The 27783-nt window shown below is 39.6% G+C and overlaps 3 protein-coding genes across 7 annotated transcripts; 2 read left to right on the top strand and 1 right to left on the bottom strand.

Moving 5' to 3' along the window:
* Positions 1–1294: 1294 nt before the first annotated feature.
* rnaseh2b (ribonuclease H2, subunit B) lies at positions 1295–21909 on the top strand. Of its 4 annotated transcripts, none has more exons than XM_055230456.1 (12): positions 1295–1403; positions 3625–3705; positions 19098–19166; positions 20078–20185; positions 20267–20343; positions 20426–20531; positions 20606–20670; positions 20749–20854; positions 21026–21107; positions 21174–21219; positions 21432–21509; positions 21767–21903. In XM_055230456.1, the coding sequence occupies exons 2-12, from the start codon at positions 3699–3701 to the stop codon at positions 21866–21868; spliced, it is 846 nt and encodes a 281-aa protein (XP_055086431.1). In that variant the 5' UTR covers positions 1295–1403; positions 3625–3698; the 3' UTR covers positions 21869–21903. The 4 variants fall into 4 exon arrangements, with proteins under 4 accessions (XP_055086431.1, XP_055086430.1, XP_055086429.1 ...); XM_055230454.1 differs by lacking the exon at positions 1295–1403 and adding an exon at positions 2321–2530; XM_055230455.1 differs by lacking the exons at positions 1295–1403; positions 21432–21509 and adding an exon at positions 2318–2530.
* Positions 21910–22961: 1052 nt separating this feature from the next.
* Positions 22962–24180, bottom strand: LOC117389712 (uncharacterized protein C13orf42). The gene is made up of 3 exons (XM_055230643.1): positions 23685–24180; positions 23473–23617; positions 22962–23212 (listed from the first exon to the last, which is right to left on the bottom strand). Exons 1-3 carry the CDS (start codon positions 24102–24104, stop codon positions 22962–22964), a joined length of 816 nt encoding a protein of 271 aa, XP_055086618.1. The 5' UTR covers positions 24105–24180.
* Positions 24181–25387: 1207 nt separating this feature from the next.
* Positions 25388–26983, top strand: LOC117389528 (TLR adapter interacting with SLC15A4 on the lysosome). 2 transcript variants are annotated; one of them, XM_055230561.1, is made up of 3 exons: positions 25388–25446; positions 25525–25639; positions 26197–26983. In XM_055230561.1, the coding sequence occupies exons 2-3, from the start codon at positions 25527–25529 to the stop codon at positions 26981–26983; spliced, it is 900 nt and encodes a 299-aa protein (XP_055086536.1). In that variant the 5' UTR covers positions 25388–25446; positions 25525–25526. The 2 variants fall into 2 exon arrangements, with proteins under 2 accessions (XP_055086536.1, XP_033843102.1); XM_033987211.2 differs by having other exon boundaries at positions 25417–25639.
* The last annotated feature ends 800 nt before the right edge of the window (positions 26984–27783 follow it).

Below are 27783 nucleotides of genomic sequence, written 5' to 3'. Positions count from 1 at the left end.
TTGTTTTTATTACCCCGTATTTTCATTTTCTTGGAGCTACTCTCACAACTGCATGACAAAGAGCATTTAGTACTCCGAGTATTTACAATAATGGGCCCAAACGGTGTAACTGTCTAAGATAAAGGCTAAGACTGCAGCTCAACATCAAACTTCACATTAACTGTTGACCTATTCAACGATGTTTACATCAGCCTATGGCATTCAGCTCACAGAGGCAACTACTTTACACTTATTTGTCATGTTTTCTTTACTCTTATAGGTGCTGCCAAATAACTAACAGGTGTAGCCTAATAACTAACAAATTCAAGGGTAGATCTATAGACTCACATAAGGTAATAATAAGATAACACAGCTAGTTGCTCATGTGGCCTAAATGAACCACAATTTGAAGTAAAACAACTGACAAGAAGTTTCACAAACAAAACTCAAATCTCTTTTTGTCCTGCTTCTGGACTACAAAATGACAATTCCTACGGAAGTCCCTCCCTCCATACTGCACTGTTGTACCTCGGTGATGTAACCACTTTCCAAATATAGCGTGTTGCTGATCGCTGTGCTGCGCTCTGATTGGCTGGGGCCGCTGTCGCTCGCTTGACGTCGCCCCGCCCGTGTTATTATTGTAAACAGCCCTCCTCGCCACCGACTCTGTGGGTCGAGCCGAGTACTCCATCCAACCCTTTGTTCGTGCAGTGAAAACACCGACACGACAAAGCAAGAGTGATAGTCCGCCCAAAACTGTGGCTGACACCTCAAAGAAAAGTTGAACACAACGCCCTGCACTAACCACATTTTATTATTGGAATAAAACGATCGTGGTGTCGTGTCGAGGCTTGTTCCTCGCGCAGTGGGACGTTCTCTCGACCGGCGACTGGTCCGTGCTGCCGCATGAATAACAATAATAAACCGGGCGAGTTGTCAACACTCTACACTGATGTTCGGCTTTACGCACATATCCACATTAATTGACTTTCGAATCCACAAAAGAGTTTCAGAATGACAGGCAGTCTAACTCATAAACGCCAACACACAAAGTTGTCATATACAAAGACACCGTCTATGCATCGACGGCATCACTCCACAATGAAAACACTCGGCCTTAAACTCATTTTCTCGCTCTTGAGTTCGACAGCACGAGCGCCAACAAAGCGACTTTACATCCATCACCCAAATGAATTACTTTTTTCACAATTACTACACGACAAACTAGTAACCAGATCATACCGCCAAAGTTACAAAGACTCCACTGACTTAAATGCCACTTACAGACTAGTGTTTTCCAGTGCATCTGTCCCTGTGTATGGATGTGTCGTTAGGAGTAGCCGGTCCGCTGGTGACAACCTCACCTCCTCGACAAATTCCATCCAGGGCAAGTTGACAACAAGCTTCCATCCATTCTCCTCCGAGTAAGTGCAGTTTCAGCAAAGCTTCAAGGAAGTTGTTTCTTTTGTTCCAGTGTGTTTTTTTTTTTTTTTTTTTTTGGTTGCGTCAATGTTGCGAAGGGGGGAGGCGGAGCGGTGGAGAGAGGAGAAAAACACACCAGAGCGCAGCGTAAAGCCACCACGTATAGTTCACACGGCTGTCCATTAACGGGCTGAAAACACCTCATCCAAATCCGCGATAAAGTCAGCCCAGCTCACGTGGCTACATCCCGGTCAAGAGGGAAGCTGCACTATCCAAGCTGATGAGGTCCGTGCGCTCCGTGCGTGCGTAAGGCGCATTTGCATAGTCCGAGTGGCTTTATGTAGTTTCACAAGTGTTGACAACAAGACGTGTGAAAACCTAATCGCCCCTTTCTCACTAAAACTTGATTATTACACCACTACCACCGAGCACTGAGTGGTAACGCCTCACTGTGGCTTCAACATCATCGTGTTCACTTGGAGTACAAAGACGCGCTTTTCCGTAGAGTTCAGACTGCTCCCTTTTCTTGACAGGTGACTCCATGTCTCTCGCAGATGTCAGATGACCAAAAACTTTCTCACCGCACTCATTGGCAGCTGAGAATAGAAATATATGCTATATATGCCTCAGCAATCTCGGCATTGATTATTACTCTTTAATTCCCGAGTTTTCGCCGTTTTCTACAAGTCACATTTAAGGAATCAGACGTCTGGAAATTGACATAGCCATGTAGACAATCTCTGCACGGTTCTTGGAAGCGAGTTTACAGAGCTGAGACGGCTTACTATGCAGAAATAGGATCATCTCGGTTCATCGGATAAAAAGGTGATCTCCCCGTTTTCCCTCACGCTGTTACAGTTGCATTGCATCAGGAAGCTGCTGATGTCAATGAAGTCACTATCAAGGCGCACTGCTTCTTCCCTGGCTGTATCCAAAAAGAAGGGACCACTGCGTGGGGTCCTATTGAAGCGGCGATTCAAAACCTAGCGCATATTACTTAAGTTTTATAATTGCTTTAAACTTTTAATACCTCAGAGAAACAGATAAAGGCAACGTTCAGCGGATTGTTCCTCTTCAACAGTGGAAATACTTGACATGCGTATGCGTCTTTACAAGCGAAGCCTAAAGTGTGAGTACTCACAAAGCACATGACAAAAGTGATATGGCTTTTAATTTTGATATTACTGCTTGAACAGGCAAGTAGAAAACAGGGATCCCTGGAATCGCTGGAATTAAATACTCAACGAGTCCAAAAGGACTGGGAGTGCAGAATTTCGAGTAACAAGTTTTGGTTCATCTGTGGCAAACGTGAAAACCCACAAGAGGAAAAAGTAAAGCGTTCAACTGTGTTGGCAATTTTTAAAACTACGATTTGTGCGTAAAAGTTCTGAATTGTGTTGCGTTAAAAGACTGAAAATGTTGTGTTTGGACTTGGGAGTGTCACACTACAGTTTTGCAGCTTGCAGGGGTATTTGAATATTTGCCCAATGTGTGGGCCGGTGCACAGTCAGAATGCAAAGAAGACACAGAAATCAAGCGCAATAATCTGATGGGTTGCGGTTCCCTCTTAAAGGTCATCGAGAAAAAGAGACTTTGTAAGAGACATACACCAATTTACATTGATTTCTATAGCTGTTCAACTCCTGTTATTATTGAAGTTAAAGCGTTAGGTGCTGTTGATTACTGGACAAAAGAAGAGGAAAAGCGCAAGGCTGCCCTTGGCGCAGTTATGCGCACATCCAACAGTTACATACAATATTGGATAAGAATAAAGTATTGTCCAAATATTGAACAACTGTAAAACCTGTGAGAAACGAATTCACGTGTTAATTATTTGTTAAAATAGTTAAGTTTGTTTGGATTTCTTGCATTATCTGAGCAGTGACATAGTAAGAACTACCTTACATCATCTTTATTTTCTTGAGATATTTACAATATGATCAACCACTGAAAGGTCACGTTGTGTGGGAGGACTCTGTATGAGTCAAAACGAAATAACTCATCGCATTTTGGGTTTCAAATGTTGCTAATGAAACACTCACTCAGACAATTATAATGTATTATTGGTCATCTTAGTCAATGTGGGATTTGTAGTTGCCATTATTAAAACCTTTATTCAAGTTTTACAAGTAACTTAGAGCAATATAATACCTACCTACAGTATCTCTACTTGGTTGCAATAAGCACAGTAAAGCTATTGTTTGAGTGTATGTATCTGCACAGGCCCACAGAGGGGGACAGGCCTGTCCCTGCAGCACCCTGAGTCCAGTGCAGAAGTAGGTCAACTGAGGGCACCCATGGCTGGTGCGTTGGAATGATGCTGCTCTCTCAAACACTGCAAAGAAAAGACAGGGAGGGAAAATCAAGAGAAGAAGAAAATGGCATTGATTGAGGGATAATTAAAGCTTTGAGTTCAGTGGACAGAAAGTAGTGAACCTTTTCTTGGACCTGGCTAATTACACCTTTGGTGCAAATTGTCCCATATTCTTGGTTGTTAACTATGAGTATGACCAAACACCAAACTGGTCAATAGTCAGGGAGACTTTTGTTGAAATGCAAGTTGGAGGTAACATCATATAGACTATGCATTCAACTTCTCAAGTAAAATACATTCTCCAAAGAATACAAGATGCTTGTGCTTGATGCATGTTAATAATATATGAATGCATTCAATGTATAGTTGTTTGTAGTACATCTGGAATGGATACATTTAGACACCATTTTCAAAAATAAAAAACAAATGGAACATTTTCAAAAGACTGATGAATTTGCTATGGTCAACATTGTATAGATTCTGTATCAGTATAGAAAATAGCTGTCAGGTTATAGATAAGCAGAAGTGTGAACTCATTATCTAGTGACCAGTTTAAGGTTATGTAATATAGATAGCAGTAGCTGACACAAGCTGACAGGAAGTTAGACACACAGCCCTCACTGGAGCATGTTCGCACTCACAAAAGGCGTCCCATATTTACAGAGAGCGTATGGCCTGGTGTCTACAGGGACACCCAGTGTTCCTCTGATAACTTCAATGCCCTGTCCTAGTCAGCACAGCGCCACAATAGGAATCAACAGGTAACTTAGCGACCCAAGCCAAACACAGAAAACCAGAACACAATGGCTAATGACCATAGTATATGCCCCTGTTGTCTGTCTTAGAAAGGCTTACATTACAGCATACAGAGTCAACCTGAAGAACCGGATAGCACCAAGAGAAGCTAAATGCTGTTTCCTATCTGCTCTCTGTATAAGATTTGCATGCCCAGTGTGTGCTAAAGTGATAAAAGGCATGCTGAGAGGGTGAGAAGCGCACAAGGAAGTGACCAAAACTATCATTTTTGGAGAGCTCCAGATAGTGAGGCCTATGACTAAGCTCGGAAGAGTAGGAGTGTGCCTGTGCCCAAGCTTCTGCACTGAGGAGGGAAGAAAGAATGGCGGGAAGAATGGATGGTGACTATGCACATACCACATGCACACCAAAAATAGATGTGTTGTTAAAAGACAAAGACATGTAAAACAGACCAAATACAATACTTTCAACTGTCTGACGGAAGAAAATAACCAAACTTCTTTCATAAGCTGCAAAAACGACAATGATATATAGTAAATGCATTTAGTTTCATAGAGCAAATGTTAGAATGTAAAAAAATGTAATCCAACGCTGCTTAAAATACAAAAATAGTTTATTGTTGTTGGAAAATTCTATATACAGTAGGTTTCCGGTCGCTCAAAAAAGAGCATTTACCATGAACAAAAATATCTTACAGTTTGTGCATTGTCTAAGGACAGTATGATTAAACTGTATTTTTGTAGCCTACATTGTAACTCAGCCATTCCTAAAATCCTTTGTACAGCACTGTAGATGTAGTGAGGCTTAAATGTGCCCTTTAAATAAGACAAAAGAGTGTTTCAGTTTGTCGTGCACTTCAATATTTTTATTTTAGGGATATTGTGCATACTCACACCCTCACATCATCCCATCCTGGCCAGCGCACCATCACTCCCTTCCTCTGTCCCACACGACATGCCTCTGTATTTAGACTGTTGACTCAATTGGACACTAACAGCAGTGTGCGATAAGGAAGATTGAATCATCATGTTAAAACACCCCAGCTTTCATCTGCCAATATGCTCCAGTGGAAGGAGTGATTCTGGTGTTTGGGGAATATAAAGCAGGCATGATGACCAGTGTAGCACGATTATGACTGAAGCGTAGTGCGTTAGTACTAGGTGAATTGGTCTCATCATGGACACAACTCTAGATAATGAGAGGTGTATTTATCAGGATGCTTGCACATAGGTGTCTGGTTTCAGATTGCAGGCATGCTGGGCACACAGTGTGGAGCACAGCACAGCCAAGTGGACAACATTGGAAGCACGCTGGGATGCGTGTGGAGGTCTGTGTATTTGTAAGGCGGGTTATACATGAAGACTTTGCACATAGTGAATATGTACCGGTTATATTGTGCTGCTTTTATTAGCACTCTGGTATTGAGTCTCTTCAGTTGCTTAATGGCTCCACTCATACAGAGTTCCCGCAATCACAGCACCTGCAATAAGACACAAGCAAGTAATGGGATATGTGAGGTCATCACCAAAATATAGCATATATACTATGCTTATTGTCTATAAAAAGGCAAATAGAAATACACTGTGTACAAAACTACATTTAACATTGTGAAACCATTAAACATCCATGAAACCAAATGGTCATTGTCCTGTTTTAAGTTGTGGTAGTATGCATCAGCACTCATCACTGCCTAAGATTACAAAGATTAAAAAATATTCAGGGAACCAAAATGTTTATATTTGATTTAGGCTATTCACATATCTTGTTAATATTGAATAAATAAATTATACTCATCTATACTGAAATGATTGAAAACGATGTTTTTAACATTAAATGCCCATACTAAATGTGGACTATGCAGTAACTAAGACCCAACTGGCAAATAGAAAACTATTGAATGAAACGTAAAATCTCAACAAAACCACATCAAAAATAAAGGCTACGATTCGAAATGGTTAAAAAAAAAAACATTATCTCAATAAGATCGATAAGTTCCACACTGACACATGAGTTCAAGATCTAAAAGTAAGGCTTGGACCAAATCAGATGCACTCCCAGGTCTGACACTGTGTCTAGAGCAAGAGCAGCGCAGTCTACACTCACAACAAAGGCTTCATGAGTAAAAGCAGTGGGCTGGGACCATATAGTGAATAGTAAATGAAAGAATGACAGATCTCAGTCATCGCCTCTTTAACAGCTCCTCACTCGCCCTCTCTTTACAACTCTTTCTTTCTCTCTCTCTCTTTAACTCGCTGGAGGATGCTAACCCATCAGGTCCCTTGGCTCCTCTCCACAGGATGATGTCATTCTGAATGACATCATCATGCAGTGTGTGTGCATGTGTGTGTGTGTGTGCTTTCTTCTCCCGCTGCTCTCCCTCTGCTGCTCTCCTCAGAGGGGAAGGTGCTGCTTGACACTCAGCCGCGAGACCACAACCCTTGGCCAAAGTGCCGTGTTAGCACATAGCACTCAGAGAGAATGGGAGAGCAATAGGCGCATTAAGGCTGGAGATTGCTGGTCTTAAAAGTGGCGTGATTGGAAAAGTAAAGGTACGCTAAAGAGCATTGGAAAATGATGGGATCAAAAAGGGACAAGTTGGTTAAACATTTCTGATAGAACAACACCACTAAAGCACAGTATTTAAAAGTAAAGCAGAACATAAAGTACAGGCATGTGACTGCTCCTGTAATTTTAACATAATGTCTTGATTCTGGAGAGATGAAAACACCACTCGCTGTGCATGTCTTTGTGCCAATCCTAAGTGAAATGAGGGAGCTCTGTCCAGACAACACTGTCACATTAAATAAATAAGTACATAAATAAATAAATATCTAAACAAATATAATATAATAAATATATATTTATATAATCGCCAGCCTTAATGCAGATAATGTGGTTAATGGAGAAATGCAATTAATGTTGATATATTAGTACTGTATATACAAAACGTCTGTATTTTATCAGGCAATATAGTCTCCTGGATATTGACACTTTATTTCTATTGTGGAGTGCAAAAGCTGCCGATAACTGGCATTGTCGTGGTGATGCAGCTTCAATACAATTACTTATTGCTAATTGCCACATTGTCAAATTATACACATTGACTGAATGAGTGCAGATATTCTCACTCTGGTCTTCATGTGAGTCTCACAGCAGCAGAGGCACTTGCCTTGAACACGCCTGGGCTTTATGGAGCACAGTTGGCATGGCTCGAGACGATGATGTCATCCTGGTGAATGGGCCAGCAATATGGGGATCGGCAGGTCTGTGGAATACACAGACAATATATGTGTGGGATATTGCACTGAGCTGGGATAATATGTTGGATCAGATTATTTTTGTAAACAAAATGAAATATTTCAAATATTGAGATATGATTTTTGTAGTGAATTCATTGATTTGGTATTGTATTAGAGGTGCATTATAATGCAAATTCATTATTGTTTATGAAGCAATTGGATGTTTTAGGGACGCTCACGTTAAAAAGGACGTGTTAGGTGGTGTATGGAAGTGGCAGGTGATTATCATGTCAAAGCAGATAAATGTATTGCCAGACAGACAGAAAAAGGGAAATAACATTATTATTGTAATGAGCAAAAATATATATTAACAACAATGATGATTTTTGTTACATAAAAATATATAATCTGAACTGTCAGGAGTTCAAAATGTAGACCCAGTTTATTTAGGCTTGTTAGTTGTTAGTATTTTAACCTGGTTTTGATGATTTAATCCAGAAAAAATGATATGTTTTGTGGGCGTGTTAGCAATATAGTGGAAATGTCATGATCAGTGGGTCATGTAGCTTACCCGTCTGTCCCGTGAGATGGGGCCAGAACCCTGTCACCTCCACCTGCTCAGGCCTCAGAGGAAACCAGCGATAAATTTAGACCATCACGGAAGAAGGTAGAGCTTCTCCAGATTGTGGTCAACCAGGGACCTTGGTTTGGTGCCAAACCTATAGAGAATATACCAGTGTATAAGGGTCCCATCCTGACAGTGGTAATACTACATTAACATGATTAACAGTACATTTTAGCATCCCACTAAAGAATGATTACATTATTGATATGTTTTTATATTCTGTAATGATCAGGAAGTGTTCATTGTATTCTAGTTAGCAAGCAGGAGTAATAGAATAAAGCCACAAAAGGGTATTAGGTAACAGTACATACTATACACTTATAAGTATCAAGGAGCAGAACCAGTAGCTTACAAAAAACCTTTAGTAGTCTTTAGTCTAGTATTAATACTTTCTCTTTTTACGACATTGTGAATATGTATCAGTGAGAAAGTATATATCTGAGAAATGTGTTTTTCATATATTCTTCTTATAACCTTTATATTGGCATCTCAGAATTCTTATTTATCTTATGTGATTAGACTTAATGAGTAAAACACCATATTAGCACAAGTTTCAGTTTAATTGGCTGCTGGTATGACAGTTGACCTTTCATCTCCTCTGATTAATCTTTAACTAAAGTTATCTACTCTTCTTGTGTGTAGCTGTAGCGAAACCTGGTCACCAAGTTCAACCTCATTTATAAAGCTTTAGTCAACATAGTTTATTCTGTACAAACACTTGGCAAAATCAGTTTGGGGGCACCCTTTGTGTAGTCAATAAAGAAAGTTGGAGATGTTAAAATTCTCTCTTTCTTCCTCATAGAGACAAGTGCAAAGTGAACACACACAGACAAAAGCAGCCCACACGTCGAGCTGCACCCCTGCGTTGCGTGCACCTGTTGTCCCGTGTGGAGCAGCCAGCCTTTTCTCTGGAGCAGGAGGTCAGGCACTAAGACTTTCCACCTGTGTGAGAAAAGAAACGACAGATAGTAACGGAGGGAGGAGACACCACAGCGCTCCGTTTTATTAAGGCGAGACTCAAATGAACAACTCTCTTTAAAAGTCTTTCACTCTTCCCCTCTGCCCCCTCAGCTGCTCTTTGTAACACCAACTGACGACCCCCCGCCCCCGGCCCCGAGTGTCACCCTGACATTGACATGTTTGGGTCATTTCATCTGATGGGATCTCCTGGGAGGAATTAGCATGTGCAAAAGAAAAGTCTGCAGTTTTAAAAGCTCAGTGTTTCCAATTTGCCGCCACATGCTTCAAATTAGCCACGTATTTACTAAGGTCAGGAGCTGGGCATGGAGCCATATAGAGAAGTGTGCAAAAGAGAGGAAGGATGGGGGTGGGGCTGCAAAGGGTTAAGTGCAAGTAGACTGATATGTTTGGTAGCTAATAATATGTACTATTGTCACTGTGAAGTACGTGAGATTTTAGCACTAAAGCCCATTATACCTATGGCTGTCACTTTAATTACTATATCGACTTATCGTTCAATATATGAAAGCTGGAACAATATATTTTGGGGCTGAATATTTATCATATGTACAGTTTTTTGAAAAGGTGAGGAGATTTTACTTATTTTTGTTGTAATACAAAGATTTAAGCTGTAAAGGGTAGAAGAAATATACTGTACATACATAAATGATACTGCCTATGGGGTTATCTTGCATTATTGTTGTTGGGGCAGTGGCTTAAAGTAGTTTCAATATTATCGTTTATCACAGTATGTCTCTGTAGTTTCAAAATGTGTTATCGTGAAAGGCCTAATTATACCAGCACAATAACAGATGTAAGCAACAATGAAACGTGATCTATAGATACAGAGAAATATTGCAATAAAGGATAATATTGAAACTTTATGCCTCTGACACAATTAAAGTAAAGCAGGATAATCTGAGTTAAACATTTTTAAACATACTGTATCATTTAAAGGCCTGAGTTGCAATAAACAACAGAATGGACCTATAACGAGCCATAGAAGTGATCTATTCTACCGTCTACAGCTCAAATCGTATCATATCACATAAAAATGACAAAAAATCTCCCCATTTTTGCAATGAAACTGTACACACGGTAAATATTGAGCTCCAAAATATATTGTTCCAGCTTTCATATACTGAAGTCGGTATAGTGATTATTGTGACAGGCGTAATAGCGCTAAGTGTTAAGTGGTATGGTTCAAATTGTGAGAGTGGGAAGATAAATATATTTTTAAAACGTAATTTTAAAGTTTAGAAATAAAAAATATAAAGATGGATGCTTTGTTTAAAGAAGCTTACTGATCCACAAATCATTATTATTGGCATTGTTAAGGAATTCTGTACCATTTTGAGATGTGGATGACATACATATTTCATTCAACATAATAAGAAGTGATACAGTTGTGTGCCCCAGAAGATCTCATTACATAGGTGATTCCCTTGACAGATGTACAAACTCTGGGTTCTTTATTTCTAAATGTTTCTTCTTTTACACAAATGTTGGTAAAAATCTGTCCAGAAAGCACAACGTAATGCATTTTTTTACAACAACCAAAAGCTTCCCCACAAAACAACAAATACACTACTACAAGTAGGAAAAGACAACACATATTTCTCCACTACACCACCACTTTTCACAGTTTGGTGACTAACTCGGCAAACTACACTAAATTAACACTTGAGTTTATTTAAGCCTGTTAAAAATAGGCATGATGTGATTATTTTTTAAGTCTGGTAAGTGGTCTTTTCCTGTCAATGCAGAATAGGAAAAGCTGGCTTGTCTCACAAACCGTTTACAAGCTAATTATTTGGCATTTTTAGCTTTGGAGTCTTGTTGGATTTGTCCTCAAGCCAAATGATCCTTATTGCATCTGTTGTGTGTTTGTCTTATCACGACTCTGGGTGAGGCTGCGCTGGTGGATTTTATGTGTGGGCACCAGTAAAAGTGTATATATAAATGTGTGTGTGCGCGCGTGTGCGTGCGCGCTTGTGTGTGCGTGCATGCGTGTGCAGCCAAGCCTAAAAGCATTTAGGTGGGAAAGGGAGAGGGTCTGCTAGGATCTGGGATGACATCATTATCCATGATGTCATTTCTGCAGGGTGACTTTGGCACATGTGATCTTTTGGGTGAGGTCACACCTACACTTCTAAATCACAGTAATTGACAAAGCAGCAGTGCCTCATGGTTGTGGTGCGAAACACCAAATCTGAAGAGCCAAATTAACTGATAAATTAGAAAGATTGATAGATTTGCGTCAAAATGTGATATTGGAGAATTAGCTGGAAACAATGCATTATGTGTTTCTTAGGGATATGTTTTTCTTTGCTGTATTCAGTTCATTTTAGAATGACTCCACTCACTGTACACACTCTGATGAATTGTGGAGGTTGAAAGTTGAACGCTAATGTTCCCACTAAAATGTAGAAATATGTGCCATATTGGTTCAAGTTTTGATAATGAAAATAAAAAATGCACAGACATTGACAATATAAAGTCAGGTTGGACAGTTAAACATACAAAAATGAATTCTATGCTTGAGTGCTCAGTTGTGAGTATTTTCTCTGTATAGGCTGTACAAACACAAACAGATAGAGTCGGTGGAATTTATGTAGTGTTTGGCTTGCCTCAATTTTACAAGTCATGACACTGGCGTAGAGTTGCAGAGGAAAAAGCATTATTGCCCTTTTAACTGGCAACTACTGCGCATTAAGGACCACAAAAGTACACGCATTATACTTTGAGAGCACATACACAGGGTATAGTCACTCTGAGGCTTGGAAAAAGTAACACTTAAAGGAATAGTCATGGCCCACAACAAGACCATCTGGAAATAAGCCCCTCAACTTGAACAAGTCACTGGGAACTGCTTAAACTGATTCACTGCATTCACATGTTACTCATCTGGTGAGAGGCTGCACATTGTCTGAGTGTCCAGAGACAATAGTGCTTCAGATTCCTCATTTGTTTGTTTAGCGTCCTCCAGTTTCTACCTATAGGTTATTAGCATCGACCTTTCAGACTACATCATTCACTTTATCAGAGCAGAAAAACACAGCGCGCACACGAGTAGCTTGAGGCGAACCATCCATTCTCATTAGTACCCTCTCGCAGCCGGCTGACGGTAAACTGAGCGTGTGCCAAAGTCATAAACTTGCACAGTCCTCCCGCCATTACCTCATAATCATGATATCACACAAGTGTCTCATAATGATGACATCACACGGCCAGATTCACAGGCTTGGCTATTTGATTACATTACACTTGCCTGGTTCATTCCAAAAAGCCAAGGACAGATCGCAGACTGCAAGACTGGAGGTAGTCAGTGAGTAATCGCCAACGCTACTAAAGAAATGAAAACCTCTGGGTCAGGCGTTCGGGGAGAAGTTCAAGTTGATGGTCAAACTGTGAGGTCATGTTTTTGGCAGCTAATCTGAATGAGAGAATCGGTCACGAGCTGATTCACATAAATTCCACTTTACTCATTCAAACCTTTCACTCCCTTTTCTATACATCTCCACATTTTCTGACATTATTAATATGAATGAGTTAATATCATTCCTTGAAAGGGTGCTTGGGTCCAGTCTATGGATATCAACAGTAATTTTAGTTTAGTGGAAAATGACAGTTGTGACATTGATGCAAATATCAATCTTACAAATAATTTTACTAAAACACTTTTTATTAATTTTATAAGACTTCTGGTCAATTCGTCTTGTGAGGTCAGTCGGAGGTCCGGTATACGTCCATCCACTCACTGTCAGTCTATAGTCACTTCTAATCATTTACAGAAAACAAAACTAATGCTTATATTCATTGGTTATTAGGAAAATATTACAGAAGCTCATTCATCGTCTCAGAGCAAGAATGCCTTGGTTTGACTCCTGGAAAAGGCGTTTCTGTGTACATTTTGTTCTTCATGTGTTTTGGCTGGGGTCGTGCAGTTAATCAATCATTTTAAAGCATCAGTGGTATGTGTTAGGCTTTTAATAGAGACGTTTACAGCCTATGCTCGGGTCAGTAAAAGCATGATGCTGCAGTCGAACTTCCCTATAAGGAGGATATCATCAACGTGAAAAAAAAAAAAAAAACATTGGCAAGATTTTATCCATGTCTCTGTGCAGACTCCGCACACCTGACTGGGCAACAGGTGCGTTGAAGCAGAGACACTTGGCTGAAAATGTTTTTAAGAAGATTTCCGCACACTTTCTCACTTCACCTTTATTATTACAACGTTTCGGTCCCTCTGATCTTCCCCAGGTATCATTCTCAAGATTCTATCCATACATACCCTTCATACACAGCTGATGTAAGCCCAGATATTACAGTGAACCAAATTACAACTTTCCTAAATTAAACCATAATGATTCATAATTTAGAACAATGGCTACTCATCTGCAACACCTACCACTACAATAACCACTCTCATTGTCTCCTGCTTTGGTGGGATCTTCTGATATAAACTCGTCCCGGTGAAACATGGGGTCTCGTAAACAAATAAACCAACAAACTTCATACATGGATATAGTTTAATTACAGCTTTAAACTCGCCCTCTTGGTCTCTAATTTCTGTGCAAGTGGTGAGAGACTGGTGGAGCCAAACGGTCGGCAGATATAATTAACACATCATCTCTGGTTCAGGGTAAAGAGAGAAAGAAAAAGAGAAGGCAGAGAGTGGGAGAGAGCGACAAGAAAGAAGGAGAAAGCGAGAAAGAGATTTAGGGCCAGCGCAGAGTTAGACCCAGTAAACAATAATTAGGGTTGGGGATGGTGCATTGTGGCATGGAGACTTGGCGGGGAAAAGCAAAGAGGACGAGCAGGGAAAGAGGCAGGAAGCAATGGTATATGAAACCCCCTCGTGGACCCCAATGTATATTTGGTGGCTGAAGACTCATTACTAGCATCCTAAGGGGAAGAAATGTGTGAATGAAATATATTTCACATGTGTTTATGAAAACACACACTATTACAAAAGGCTCTGTGCACAGCAACACTAGCTCACTGTGTCTCAAAGCTAACACTCACCTTTATCAGAAAACATAAAATAAACAACCTATTAAAATGTACTAAAATAAAGACTACTCAATTTTTATTTTTTTATCTAGAATACAGTTTGTGATGTTGTTTTAATGTGTATTATGCCTCAAAATTGGCATTACCGTTAGCATTGAGACACAAACATCTCTCTTTCTAAACATTATCTTTAAATATTTATTCATTTTAACATGACTCCTCAAAAAATACTGTTGTGCACAGGGCCTATTGTGGCTGTAATGCTTAATAATAACTACATTCTTTACACCTTTAATAGAGCACAAAGAAAAACTTAACTCATAATAAATAAATAGTTTATTAAGAACAATTCAGGCTTTGTAACCAATTTGTTAAAGGTATAGGTATTTATTAAGTGGTTATTTAACCTGAGTAATTCTTAATAAACCATTTGTTCATTATAATTTAAAGCTTTCTTCATGCTTAAGGCTAATTAAGGTGTTATAAAATCAGTTATAAAGTTTATTTATTTATTTGTTTTGAAAAGGGACAGTGCATAATAAAGTGTTACCGTTGTGGCTGCTAAAATGACAACCAAAATAATAGAGTTGAGAGGGTCTACAACAAGGTCTACAACATGACGCTCTGTCTGTCACATTGTTCTGAGATCACGCTTGAGCTTTTCAAACAACATTACAAACCAGACAGGATTTTGCACCACCATCTTTTCTCCAGTGAAACTGTGGCACAGAGCATCACCTCCAGCCCTGGGACCATACGCCCCACACAGAGTCCTGCGTAGACCCGAGCCACATCTGTCTGTGCCTGTTACGTAGAGCTCATGCCTCACTATGACCACAAGTGTACTCAGGGTTTTACACCCTGTCACTCAGATGAATTTAAAGAGTGCATGACAGTCTACTTCAGTAGTTTATTGATTGTGAAGAGACCAGAGAATTTTATATTTCTTATTTGATGAGATTAAAACACACACACACACACCCCCACACACATACACACACACACATATATATCATGAAACAAAAATAATATTAATACTAGAGCTACTATTCATGACTGATTTCTGACTATTTCTGCTTCCATATTACAAACACTACAGCTGATAACACTCTGAACTAGGGGTGTTCAGGGTCACTGATTAAGTAATAATTTTGGAGATAATCATTGACTGATAAAAATATAAGGCTTGTGTCCTTTCTTACTCTCTCAATAACACATCCAGATGCTTCGACCACATAACCATTTTTGATTTTGACTCCTGGTTTATGCAGCTGGGTGGGTTTCCTCCAGGTGCTCTGCTTGCCCCTATCAGCCTATAACATGCACAATAGGTCTAATACTCCAGCTACATAGGCACTTATTCAAACAAAAATAAATTGAAGGGTGTAAAAATGCAGACAAATTTCCCTTTAACAACAAAGAGTAATATAAGTATAATATGTATGTGTGCTGTGATCCTGTTACACTTCTCTAAATGCAAATATTTAACACCCACTGATCCTTTCTTCCATATTGTTGTTCATAAACAATGTTAGTGCCAGACATACCCATTGACTAAGATGACTTTGGCAGTAACTGCTGGCATCTGCTGACAGCTTTATCTATAGAACCTCAACGCCTTTTGTATGTACAGAGCTTGCCAACCAAGCAAGCAATAAAACAAACATGGAGTAATAACAATCTATAAAAAAACAAATAAATCACAATTTGAAATCTTTGTTATGCCAGAACAATGTTAAAAAGTGAATAAATTTACCTATAAATTAGCTATAAAAAATAGCCTGTATTTATGAAAGCCACATCCACATGTTTAGCAGCTGGGGTGTGACTTGCTGTAAACCCTTGATATTACGGTCATCACCATTTTGAGCGTTGAGGGAAAAAGGAAATACCAGTGCAGCCAAGGCCTCACACAGCACAGTGATGCTGGGAATGAGGAGTCACCGGCGTCTTGAGCGGTGGGGGGAACCAGACCTTACGGGAAGACCAAACATCTCCCTGGTGAGGTGCAAAAAGTGCTTCATGTTTATGTCGGCGTGTGAGAGAAAAAGCACTTACAAACATGCATGAGTGGATAACATTTACGTTCCCGACATTCCAGCCTCTGCACTTCCAGGCAGCGCGAGGCTCCGAGCTGTGACATCACACGGAGGGGTTCCTCTGTCTACCACACACCCGCTCTCTCACACAATCCCACCCATATTTGGAAGAGAGAGGAAGGGAATCCCAGATGATGACTCAAAGGCTTCTGCTGCCAAGGGGAATTCTCTCCACATCTGTTTTTATGCAGCCTGCTCTGTGTGTGTGTGTATGTGTGTGTGCATGTGTGTGCTATGAGTTCATTGGTGTGTACATTACCTCCTCATGCTGATGATGATGATAATGGAGTTTCCATATGAAGCAAATTCAAAATGGCTATGCAGCTTTAACAGCTGTGGAAGTGCAAAAGAGGTACCTGAATGAGACAAGTGTTCTGGTAATACCTGGACTTGTTTGACAGTCATAGCAGTCGAAACTCGAACTGCCACTATCATAATCACTAATACTGTACTACCACTGCATTATATTATCATACTGGAATTATGTCAATAGTATTTACATTTATTTTGGATTATTATATTATTAAATTTTCCACATCACTCAGATACACCCTACTGTTAAAATAATTCCCTTTTCTGAAGCACAAAACATAACTCTTGCAGCGAGAATAGCTCAAGGGAAGGAAAAAGCACAGACATTTATGATTCTGTTTGTAGATGTATAAACGATGGGCATTTATACAAAAAGATGCAAGGTGTTTGAACTTTTTACTTTTTCGGGCCTACATTTTTAGACTTACTTTGTTCTGGTCTGCTTGCTGGTGACAGAGGACTGACTCTCCGAGGGTTGTCTCTGGTCCAAAGTTTCAGAAAGACCGCTGTTGTTCTCTCTGTCAGTCAGAAACACAGACATCCCCCCGAGCAGCCTAAAAAAGAAAGAGCGCTTTCATAGAATATTCTGTTTAGCGGCACATGTACTGTTGTGTCATGATTCTCCCGAGAGCCATAAAACAAGTCATTCACAGACATCTCACCCACGCTCGCATTGCCACGGACTTTAAGAACATAAATCAGTATCATTAAAGCAAGAGAGAAAATCAAAATTTTAACATATTTGATTCAAATATAAGCAAACACATGCAACTGTGTCACAAGATTGAGTACAGTATTAGAGATCCTACGTACTGTAATGTACACAATAATCATGTGGTGTAGTAACATTAGATATCTGGCCTATAGTTTTCATATTTTAGACTATAGTGATGTCATAGTCTGTGGTGGGGGGGCAAGAGACAGTTTTCCCTCTTGATTACATGCTATTTTATTTCAACAAACATATCCAAAAGGTAAATTCACAAATCAGCATTTCAACAAAATTGTTCCTTTTAGCTGTTCCCCATCTGTCTTAAATATCAATATTGGCCTAGAATGTTTTGTTGTCATCTGAAACCCAGCAAAAGCCTATGTGGATTTTTTTGCAGTATCTATACCTGTTCAGTTAAGTTTTTGTCCTTTCAATTAGTATCTGGATAGGCTATGTTTCGTGTTTTTTTTTTTTTTTTGACAACCTTACGTGCTCCTATAAATTACTGTTTTCATTGTTAGAGTCCCAAAGTGTGTTTTTTGTCAATATTAATAAGTTTATCACACAAAAGCAATGGTTACAATAGCACTGGCTGTCATCAACTGTAAGTCAAAACAAGCTTACACAGATTGGAGATATCCAAGTCAATTAATGGGCTTAAAATACATAGGCGATGGAAAGGCATATCGTGTCCCGTAGACTATTTTACACCATCACAAACACCATGGTAGGAAATAAAAACAAGTGAGTCACAGAAAACCAACTGGGACTCACGGTGACATCCAGAGAGAGGAGAAGGAGAGAGAGAGAGACAGAGAGAGAGAAAGAAAGAGGGGACCAAAGACAGATGGACCCCCCAACTGCTCCAAAGCATGCGCCAAAGGATAAATAGTCACGAAAACACCGTGCACTCAAGAACAACAAATAACTTATAACAGACTCTGCAAGATTTTTTTTCTGCACATAACACACCTAACTGCATATAGGTTTAAAGAAATACAAAACAGTACCTTCAATGCACTTGATATTATCACGGTGGTTGGTCGACCTCTAGTGGACGGTTTCATGAGCTGCACATCCGGTACAAATCGTGTCGGACCAGTCGTGCTTGTTTAAGTGTTTATGAAGTTAAAATATTAAACATCGCAACTTCAAGTAAAGGCTGGATATTTTTCACATCAAGACTCACCTATAAGTTAGTTGCTTCGGTTCGGTTCGAGATGTTTGAGGGATAGTTTGTTTTGATCTTGTGGGACTACAGCAGGAAGCGAGTTGGGAAGGCGCCTTTTCTGAACCACGTGATGCGGCTATAGTGTTATGCTAGCAGTTTTGTTTTTATCCCTAAAAGTTTAAAGCACTTCTTTTGTACTTCTGCCACAGTAACTACACGATATGGCAACAAAAAAGAAGCGGGCGCCCAGTGCTCCGAGTGACAGTTGGGTTGTTATTGCTGCAGGTAGGAACAGAAACACTTAAGCTAACGATGCTAACATGCTGCAGAACTTGTAACTTGCATTTGTTGAATTGTCAAAGTATGATTTCTCTTCTTTTGCTGCTCTTACTGTTACTGAAAGCACCAAACATTGGATAGACGGCGTGTTACACTACTAATGAGTTACAACCATGTCATACTGTCTGTTGTAAAGCCATTTTATTTTTACAGATTCTGCTGTTGATCCAAAAAGGCGTGACGCAGACCCATGTTTTGTGAAGCTAAAGAATCCACGCACAGGTTGGAAATATTACATATACCCATGAATGCTCTGGTGCAATCAAATGTATCCCAGTAGCCTACTAAAGATGAGCAGTTCTGAGACTATTGTTAAAGCCATGTTACAATACTGTTTCCTCATCAAAAACATACCTGGAGTTGTGTTTTGTTTCATTCACACGTGTCTGAGTAACTCTTTATTATTAGTCTGTTTGCATCTCCAAAGCTCAAAATGCTCTGTTCCACCTTGTGATGTCATGAAGCAGTAGTTTTCATGTTAACAGCTACTTTTTACCTTTTTAGTTCAACAGCGATGGGCAATTCCAGGGCCAAAATAATCCAAATTATTCTAGTGAATGTTTATGGAGTTTAAAAACAAAGTAGAGCACTTCCTGTATTACCACATGACATGACAAGGTGGAATAGAGTAGTTGATTTCTCTTTTGAGAGAAGAACACAGCCTAAATATGCAGGATTCATGTGTTAAATGTGTGAATGAAACAAAACACAACTCCAGGTATGTTTTTGATGAGGAAACAACATTTTAACATAGATCAGAAAATAGTGTAATATGGGCCCTTTAAAGGTGCACTGTGTCACTTATCTGGCTGTTTCTATAGAGATATTATTGCTTTTCCTTGAATGTTCCATCGTGTGGCTGTAAACTTCTGGATACAAGCAGTTGGTGTCATCAGGTCAAGTTACAGGTCATAACCCCCGCTTACCGTAAGAATGTGCAGTTTTTTTGGGATAAATCACATCCGGTATGCTAGATCACTTTAAAGCCATACTGTGGAACATTCTCTGTAAAGCAACAAATCTCCATGAAGACGAGCAGATGCCCCTTTTATTTTAATCTAACACTATGTAATTTTTTCTACTTAGCTGTAATAGGATGTGAAAGTACAAGTTCCTCTTTGTTGTGTTTGCAGACACAGCATCTCTGTATATGTTTGGCAGCGGTGATACACAGTTATATGAAGTGAAAGCGTTTGAAGAAGACTTCCACAGCTGGTTTATTGGTCAAACTGTACAACACGGTTTGTCACTGACTTTATTAGTTCTGATCAATGCTATCAACCCAGCACTATGACATTTAATGCCCTTATTGTGCATGGTAGATGGGAGGCTCCTCTTCATCACACCACTCGACCCTCTCTATCTTCTACTGCCATATTTACTTCATGCTGGCAAAGAGGTATGGTATATGATGATATAATATGATATAATTGTGTTTATTTTTATTTATTTTTATTAATAATATCAAAAACAAAACACAGGAGAAGTTTCAACCCTTGGATCAGCTTTTAGTGGATGAGAATTTCCCAGCCTGCTCCAGACTGCTGAGCTGTCCCTGTTCCGTGCAGCATCTTGCAGAAGAAAAAGGTGATTACACAATAAATGTAATGCTAATGCTTCAAGTATTGGCAAATCTTTCATATTAGATTTTAACTCTGTAGAGGTGGGAAGTCGGAAATTTTATCGGTACAGTCAAGAACGGACATTAGACTGGTTAAAGAAAAAGGTATTTTGTGTAAATTTATTGGCCTATTAGCCTATATGTTTTGTCAGGACATGGATTCATTGTGATTTTTTATTATAGGTTGACAGAACAGTTGTTGCTCTTAAGAAAAAGAATATTTCAGTTGGAGAAGGAGTAAAGTCTGCAACATATATAAAAGTGAAGACTGAATCAAACTGTCGTGAAGGTACGGTGACTCAAATGTGTAAACTTGACAAAACGTATTTACCCACCAACTATGAAGCTTTGTAGTTATGTTATTCAACAGTAGATGGCAGTAATGGAGTGCTTGTTAGTATGACTGTTAATCACCTGGAGCTAACCTAAAATGACATTATTTCTACATCTTCGTTGGCAGAGGACTACTTGCGATATGCCCACGGACTTATCTCAGAGTACCTCAGTGAAGATTTGAGCAATGCCCTCCTCAAACACTTAAAGTAAGCTCTGTCGACAGATCATTTGAAGTAATTACAAAATATTAACAATCCACATACATTTTTCAGTTTACCCGAACTCACGAGCCCAAAAGAGTCTGAGCCACCATCAAAGGTATGTTGCTATGCATGCGGAGGATACGTGCTTTTCTCTCATTTCAAATCGCATGAAAATCACAATGCATGTTTTCTGTAGTCCTCGCCTCACGTAACATTAGTGGTCATTTTTGCCCCTTTTGAAAGCACGGTCTTTACTTTGTCTTGAGCACTGAACACTGTATTCCTTAGAAAAATGTGGTAAGCTTTTCTTACTTCCCCGTTTGACAGAAGCGGAAACTGTCTGACAAACCCGTGGAGGCTGGAGAGGACTACACTAAATTCAACAGTGCAGACTTTGTGCGAAAAGTGAGTGTATTATTGACCAGTCTGCCTGATAAAACGATTTAAAAGGTTGAGAGTATATAGAGCATATTAGAACGAGAGATTCTGGACAATGAGGAGTAACTGTGCCACTCATTGTAGCGCAAGTAGCAAATAGTTCTAGTGAATAAACTGCTTTCTTTAGGTTTTGTCCAAGGGCTGTTTAGAGAGGGCTCTAGAACATTTTTATTTTTTTTGCAAGGCCATTAGGTGTCCAACTTATTTTAAACTTTTAATTCCAGCCACCGAAGAAGATGACGGCTGCTCAGAAAACGCTGGCTAAAGTGGACAAAAGCGGCATGAAGACTATGTCGTCCTTTTTCAGTCCCAAGGTCAAAAAATAAAAATAAATGTTTTGCTATAATGGACTACATTGTAATAAAGAACAGTTGGTTTTGTATGAGTTGGTCTGCTCTTATGAATCTATACAACATAGCTTAGGTTTTGCTTGGCTTAGGCTTTTTACCTTCAAACTAAGAAACCTTTCTTTTTAGGTTTGGCATTTTGTTCTTTAAAAATGTTTTCTACTCTTTGGGACAGAACATGGTTTGAAAATGTGGGACAAGATCACAGGGGGAGACATGGCAATTTATAAAAAAAATCCAACTCAAATTAAGGATAGAAAAATGTATTTCAAAAGAAGGAATGATTCTCTTGACAGTTCAGATTTTAAACACATCATGGGCTATTCAAATTTCAAAGAAAATAGAAACTTAACAAATAGAAAAATGGCATGCATTCAGACTATAAGTAGTAGAAGTAAGAGAAAGTGAAGACCCCATGGAGATATTATGGCTAGCCTTAGCACAGTTTTATCAGCCACATGCATACATATCTCTATTTGTCATTAAATGCATATTTGAATATTGTATTTCATAGCATGAAGTAATACAATAATAGTAATATTAAAGTAGTACTTCCTCAACAAGTCTTTCACATGATTCAAAACTATTCAAACAATTCAGCCTTCAGATTGGCTTTTTAACTGTATCTTCACCTAACCATTAAGTGAAGTCATTCACCAAGAAATTTCATCTTTTTACCAGTCTTGAGTGAAAAGCTATTGTTAAATGATTATACAGTATGTGTAACCTGTTACAAAATTATATTAAAAAAAACCCGTCTCTGTTATAACCTCTACTCATTTCATTGCAAAACACTTGAAGTATAAAAATGCTTTCAACATAGATTTCAAAGTAGTTTAATCTACAAGTGGAAGAACATTCCAAGTTTTCGTGTATATAATTTTCTATGAAAGAATTCCTCTTGAGAATAAGTACAAATACCAATAATTGCTCCAATGAAACAAGAAGAATGTACAAACTATTAAATAAAACATTTCTGAAGGTAACTGGTTCATGCTTGTAATAAAGTCCATACATAAACTATCCTTCAAACTAGAATGGTGGCAGACGTGGTTTCATTGTTGAGGGCACATCACTGCTTCTTTAACCTGGGCTTGAGCCTCATGGTCTGGAAGGCGCTCTGCACCACTTTAGGCAGGTGGATGGGGTTCCTCTGGAGCTGCAGTCTGCTGCTGGTGGAACCACTAGAACTCTTCTTCTTTAAGACACTTTTGTTGTTGGCACAGGGTTGATCTGCTTCAGTCTGATTACTGCCCCCTGGCCCTCGGGGCACACGCAGAGACCAGTTTGAGTGGAGGTCATGTTCTGCTGAGCTGGACGCCACTGTCAAAAAGCACATTATTTATATAATTCACCGTATTCAGCTATATCATTACGTTTTATTCTGTTAAATGGTAATGTTGTAATTTCTCACTTTTAAAAAGTGTAACTTAAAAAAAAATGTAAAAAAAAAAATCTTGTAAGAGTGAGATTATTAGATAGTTTAATTGGATGCCAAACATGGATCAAGATCTTAATAATTAGTACAGTTGTGATATCTAAGTGATGATTTGTATTACAAAAATAATTGAATAGATGTGTACCTATAAAGTCCACATCTGCATGTCCATCATCCATGTATGGTTTGCGGACAGGCTCATCATCACAGCTGGCAATAATGGCATCCAGGAACTGCAGGGTATCCTCCTCACTGGGCACTGGGGGGGCAGAGGGCTTGGCTCTGGCTCTCTGCAGGGACAAAGAGTCACTATACTGTACATGACCTTTTAACTCATACAATACCACAAACACCTACCTCTTCTTCTCTCTTAGGAGGAGGGGGTGCAGATCTTTTCTTGTTGGAGATTGTGGCCTTCTCATTTGCTTCTTGGCTCTTGAGGTCTGTTACTTTCTTGATGTACTGCCTTCTGAGAGCCACCAGTGCCTCCAGATACTCCAGACAGTTTTGGTTCTGTGAGTAGAGCCAGATACGGTCCTCCTCTCTCTGATACAGGTACAGCGTGGACTGGATACTCATGGTGCTTTTGCTCCTCTTTAAGGTGGACCCTACAGTTTGAGTCCTTTCCCCCACCACGAGCATGGACGTACTGCGCACCAGCCGGACGGTGCAGGCGCTGTGGTAGTCCTGCTCAGAGCGGGGCCCCCTTCCTTGAGCATCGCGGCTCCTGTTAGCGTGGTGGTTGGGCCGAAACACATTGTTGATCTTCTTGAACATCCCTCTAGTCTTTCATAAACACATGTTGCTCCTTAAAATCCTGGAAAACTCTAGGCCTCACATCCATAGCTTCTTGGAAAAACCTTTCCTTTACTAAAATAGATTAAAATGGACTTTTCTACCACTGTCCAGGGTCCTGAAGTGTCCAAGCCGCTCCTTTGTCGAAGCACAAATCCCCCCTAACCTGATCTCACCATGTCTTCAGTGTTATCAGATGTTGCTGGGTAACAGCTTGTAACTGTACACTTCGCACTGTCATTACTTCAGAGAAGAGGACGAGTGCTGTTTCAGTTATCATGACTCATACAAGCAGCATCCCACTAAACAGCAAAACAAACCTGGAAATGGAATCTGTACGGCCAAGGAATATGAACTTTGTTGTTTTTAAAAACTGTGCATTAATTATGAAATCAATTTTATTTTCCATAAATATACATTGAAAATAGATACACATTACTAGAGCATAATTCTGTATTTTTTCCTGTGCTTTGTTCTCTACCTCTTATAAAATGGTGAAAGGCGTGAGTGTGTGTGTGTGTTTCCTGGTCTCCAGCCTGGTTAATAATGAAGCAGCTCTGCTCATGTTTCATGCGCTTTCATTGTTAGTCTTCCCTAAGAGGAAGCAGTGTGAATAAAAGACTTCACTGAAGTCAGGCACACAACACAAGGGATTTTTCTCTCAAAAAGACCCCTGTTATAAATATGGAGCATGCAAAGTTTCAATACTTTCACCTCAACTGAAAGAGCAAATCAACAGAGAAGTGAGATTTAAGGTGGCTCTAAGTATCACTGACCTGCGTCTGCACATTAACAGAGTATTTCTGGGTTTGATACGTTGACACCAGTTCAAAGGAAAAGCCTAATAACCGCAGACCTCTCACCCTTCCTCTCCCCTGAAATGTCAACATAATAATATAAAACTCACTTTCTATTCTGCTTTTGGGGTAACCTGAAACTCACCTGTTTCTTTCACTGATAAATGCAACTGAGTGGTTTCATTTTACAAACAGTTACCAGAAGCCACTTTACTGTTCACTCAAGTCTTTAGTCAGCTGCTTAATGTGTCAAAGGCATCTACTAGTCATTAACGTGATAGACCCACTGCCCTCAGCCTCACCAGTTTGGTCCAGATAGTTTCTATGTTTAATGAATGACTGTCTTTTCATAGCAGTAAATAGTTAAGACTTAAGTTAAAAACACCTGCAAAACAAGCCCCCACAAAAAGGGAAGGAATACAAACAAATAAATATCTCACTTCCTGTTAGGTCATTATAAGACAATTTCTCGAGTTTGAACATTGGGGAACTGCTTGAAGTGGTAGCCTGCCCCTAGAAGTAAAAAGGTGCGTATTCAAGGAAAATACTGATCATTTCTTGTTAATAATAGATCAACATCCAGACATCACTTGCCTCCTCTTTAGCCATGCTGTGTGAAAGCAGACTGTGGAGTGTGATCTACAGCGAGGATGAAGAGAGTCGTCAGGAGGATGTCCCGAGTGCAGCTGCTCACGGCTCAGCAGACGCCTTCAGACATGGGTACAGTAATAACGTGTGTTCATGCAGCTAAATTTGAATGAGGCACAGATATTCACTGGCTTTTCTGACTTTCTGTTCAATTTTCTAACTTCAAATCAACAATTTCGTTTCTGTTATGATTTTGGGCTGCACAAAAAAAATAAAAAATTGAATTGAATGTGGACTTTTTGAATTTGGCCATTTAAATCAGGTCTGCAGCTAATCCAGTGCCAGGAAAAACATTGCTATTTACTTTTTCTTTTTCATTTTTGCTCAGCCTTAGTGTGTAATATTAACACTATTTTACCTACTTGGAGTAGTTAGTCCAGGGCTAAGTAGAAACTGCAGTAAAAGTCGTGGTAAAAGTAAATGTTAAAAAGGTGATTTATTGTATTGTATTGTTACTTTATAAATGAAAAATTCCAATCTGTCAACTGGACAAAAAGTTGTAGGAGTGAAGACGTTTTGCTGCTCCCTCAGTTCTTTTATCCACTTAACAGATTTGAATTTTTCTTTTTATTATGGGTCAAACCTGGACGACTGAGGGATTACACAGACATTTCCCTTTGTGCTTTCAGACAGACTTTCCTCGTTGAACATGGCTCCAGCTCTGGCCGTCTGAAAAGCCCAGGAGCTTCGGGACCCCAGCACATCTCTTCTCTGCAATCATTGGATTTGGAGCGAGCCTGGCCGGACAGACAGATCTCCCCTGAAATGGACATCCCAGCGCAGGGACAATCCGCCAGCGACGCCCCGTTCCTCGTTCCCTCCTTCTGTCAAAGCATTTGCCAAAACTACAGTGACCTCCACATCGCCGGTGACCAGGTCCTCCCTCTTTCAGCTAACGTGGGAGAATTCTGCCCCAATAAACTCCAAACTACTGGGCCTTTGCTACATTCATATAACGTCTTACCCCCTCTGGAGCAATCCCCTCAAGGTGGGCACTTCTTTCCGGTCAAACGGGGGTCTCATCAGTGGAGACAGGGCAGCGGACGTGATCGGAGTTTCTTCTTGCAAGAGCGTGAAGGTCCTTTCTCCAACTCCCTCCTGAACCACTACCTGGAACAGAAACTTCAAGATCTTTACCAGCAGTACATGATTGAGAACATGGCTAAGGAGGCCACACACGCAGGCCCGATGTGTTCCTTGTTGGGCTCGGAGCTGGTGATGACGAGCCTGGATCAGATCACGCTCCAGCTGAGTAAAGAGGGGAACATGGAGGCGGGGGTGGCCAAAGACATGGTTTTAAGCTGCTTGCTTCGAGTCGCGGGGGACCTGCAGTCTAGTGAGCTCAGCACGCCTTTTCTCCAGATCTCCAGTGAAGGAACATCCTCAACGGAGAAGGAAACAGACGACAAACTGTAGTACTGGAAACTTTAAACCATTGCATACATGTGACAAATGTGTGCATGTGACAAATAAACTAAAACTAAACTAAATGTTTTAATAGTCTTGTATTTTAAGTATTATATTTGAAATAGAGGTATTATATTTTAATAAGATTATTGTTGTTTTCCAGGTGCACTATGAAACGTTTCTGGTGCATGTGTCTGTAAAGATGTTATTGCTTTGATTGGAATGTTTCCCACTATGGCATTAAACAAATCTATCTCCATGGAGACAAGCAAGTGAGTCAGTCAGCATGTCAATTTACAGGTCAAGTCTGTGAAGAAGCGTCCCCAAAATATAAGTTTTTTGATGTATTTTGAGCAATAAAAACACAACAATTGAATAAATACAAAATAATTTGATAGTTTGAAGTTTGTTGCAATACTGTGGCACATTCGAGGCAAAAAAATAACATCTCCATGGAGGCTTCACCATAAAAGCTACATAGTGCAGCTTTAACTTAACAGGAACTGACATTTTAGTTTTTCTAAAAAAAAAAACAAAACAACAACTTCAAAAGTTGCATAATTTCTGTTGAAAAAGTAAAGAAAATCTTAGGCCTATATAATATTTTATACTATCCATGTGTCAATTTATTTGTCATTTTGCATATCTGAAGTCATATTACCAATGCATCAGCATCTGTGTCTGTGGGGTTTTCTTTTCAGTGGAATGATCACTGTTGTGTTTTGTTGACGTAGACTAAAACAATGCAAAAGTGTTCAAGCCTAAACTGTTTAGGCTCAAAGTCATTCCCTCCCTGTGGTCCTTCTGTG

This window comes from Periophthalmus magnuspinnatus, chromosome 21 (genome assembly GCF_009829125.3).
Source record: "Periophthalmus magnuspinnatus isolate fPerMag1 chromosome 21, fPerMag1.2.pri, whole genome shotgun sequence".
NCBI classification, from domain to species: Eukaryota; Metazoa; Chordata; class Actinopteri; order Gobiiformes; family Gobiidae; genus Periophthalmus; species Periophthalmus magnuspinnatus.
Note: the sequence above shows the minus strand (reverse complement) of the source record. Positions and strands in the feature narration are given on the sequence as shown.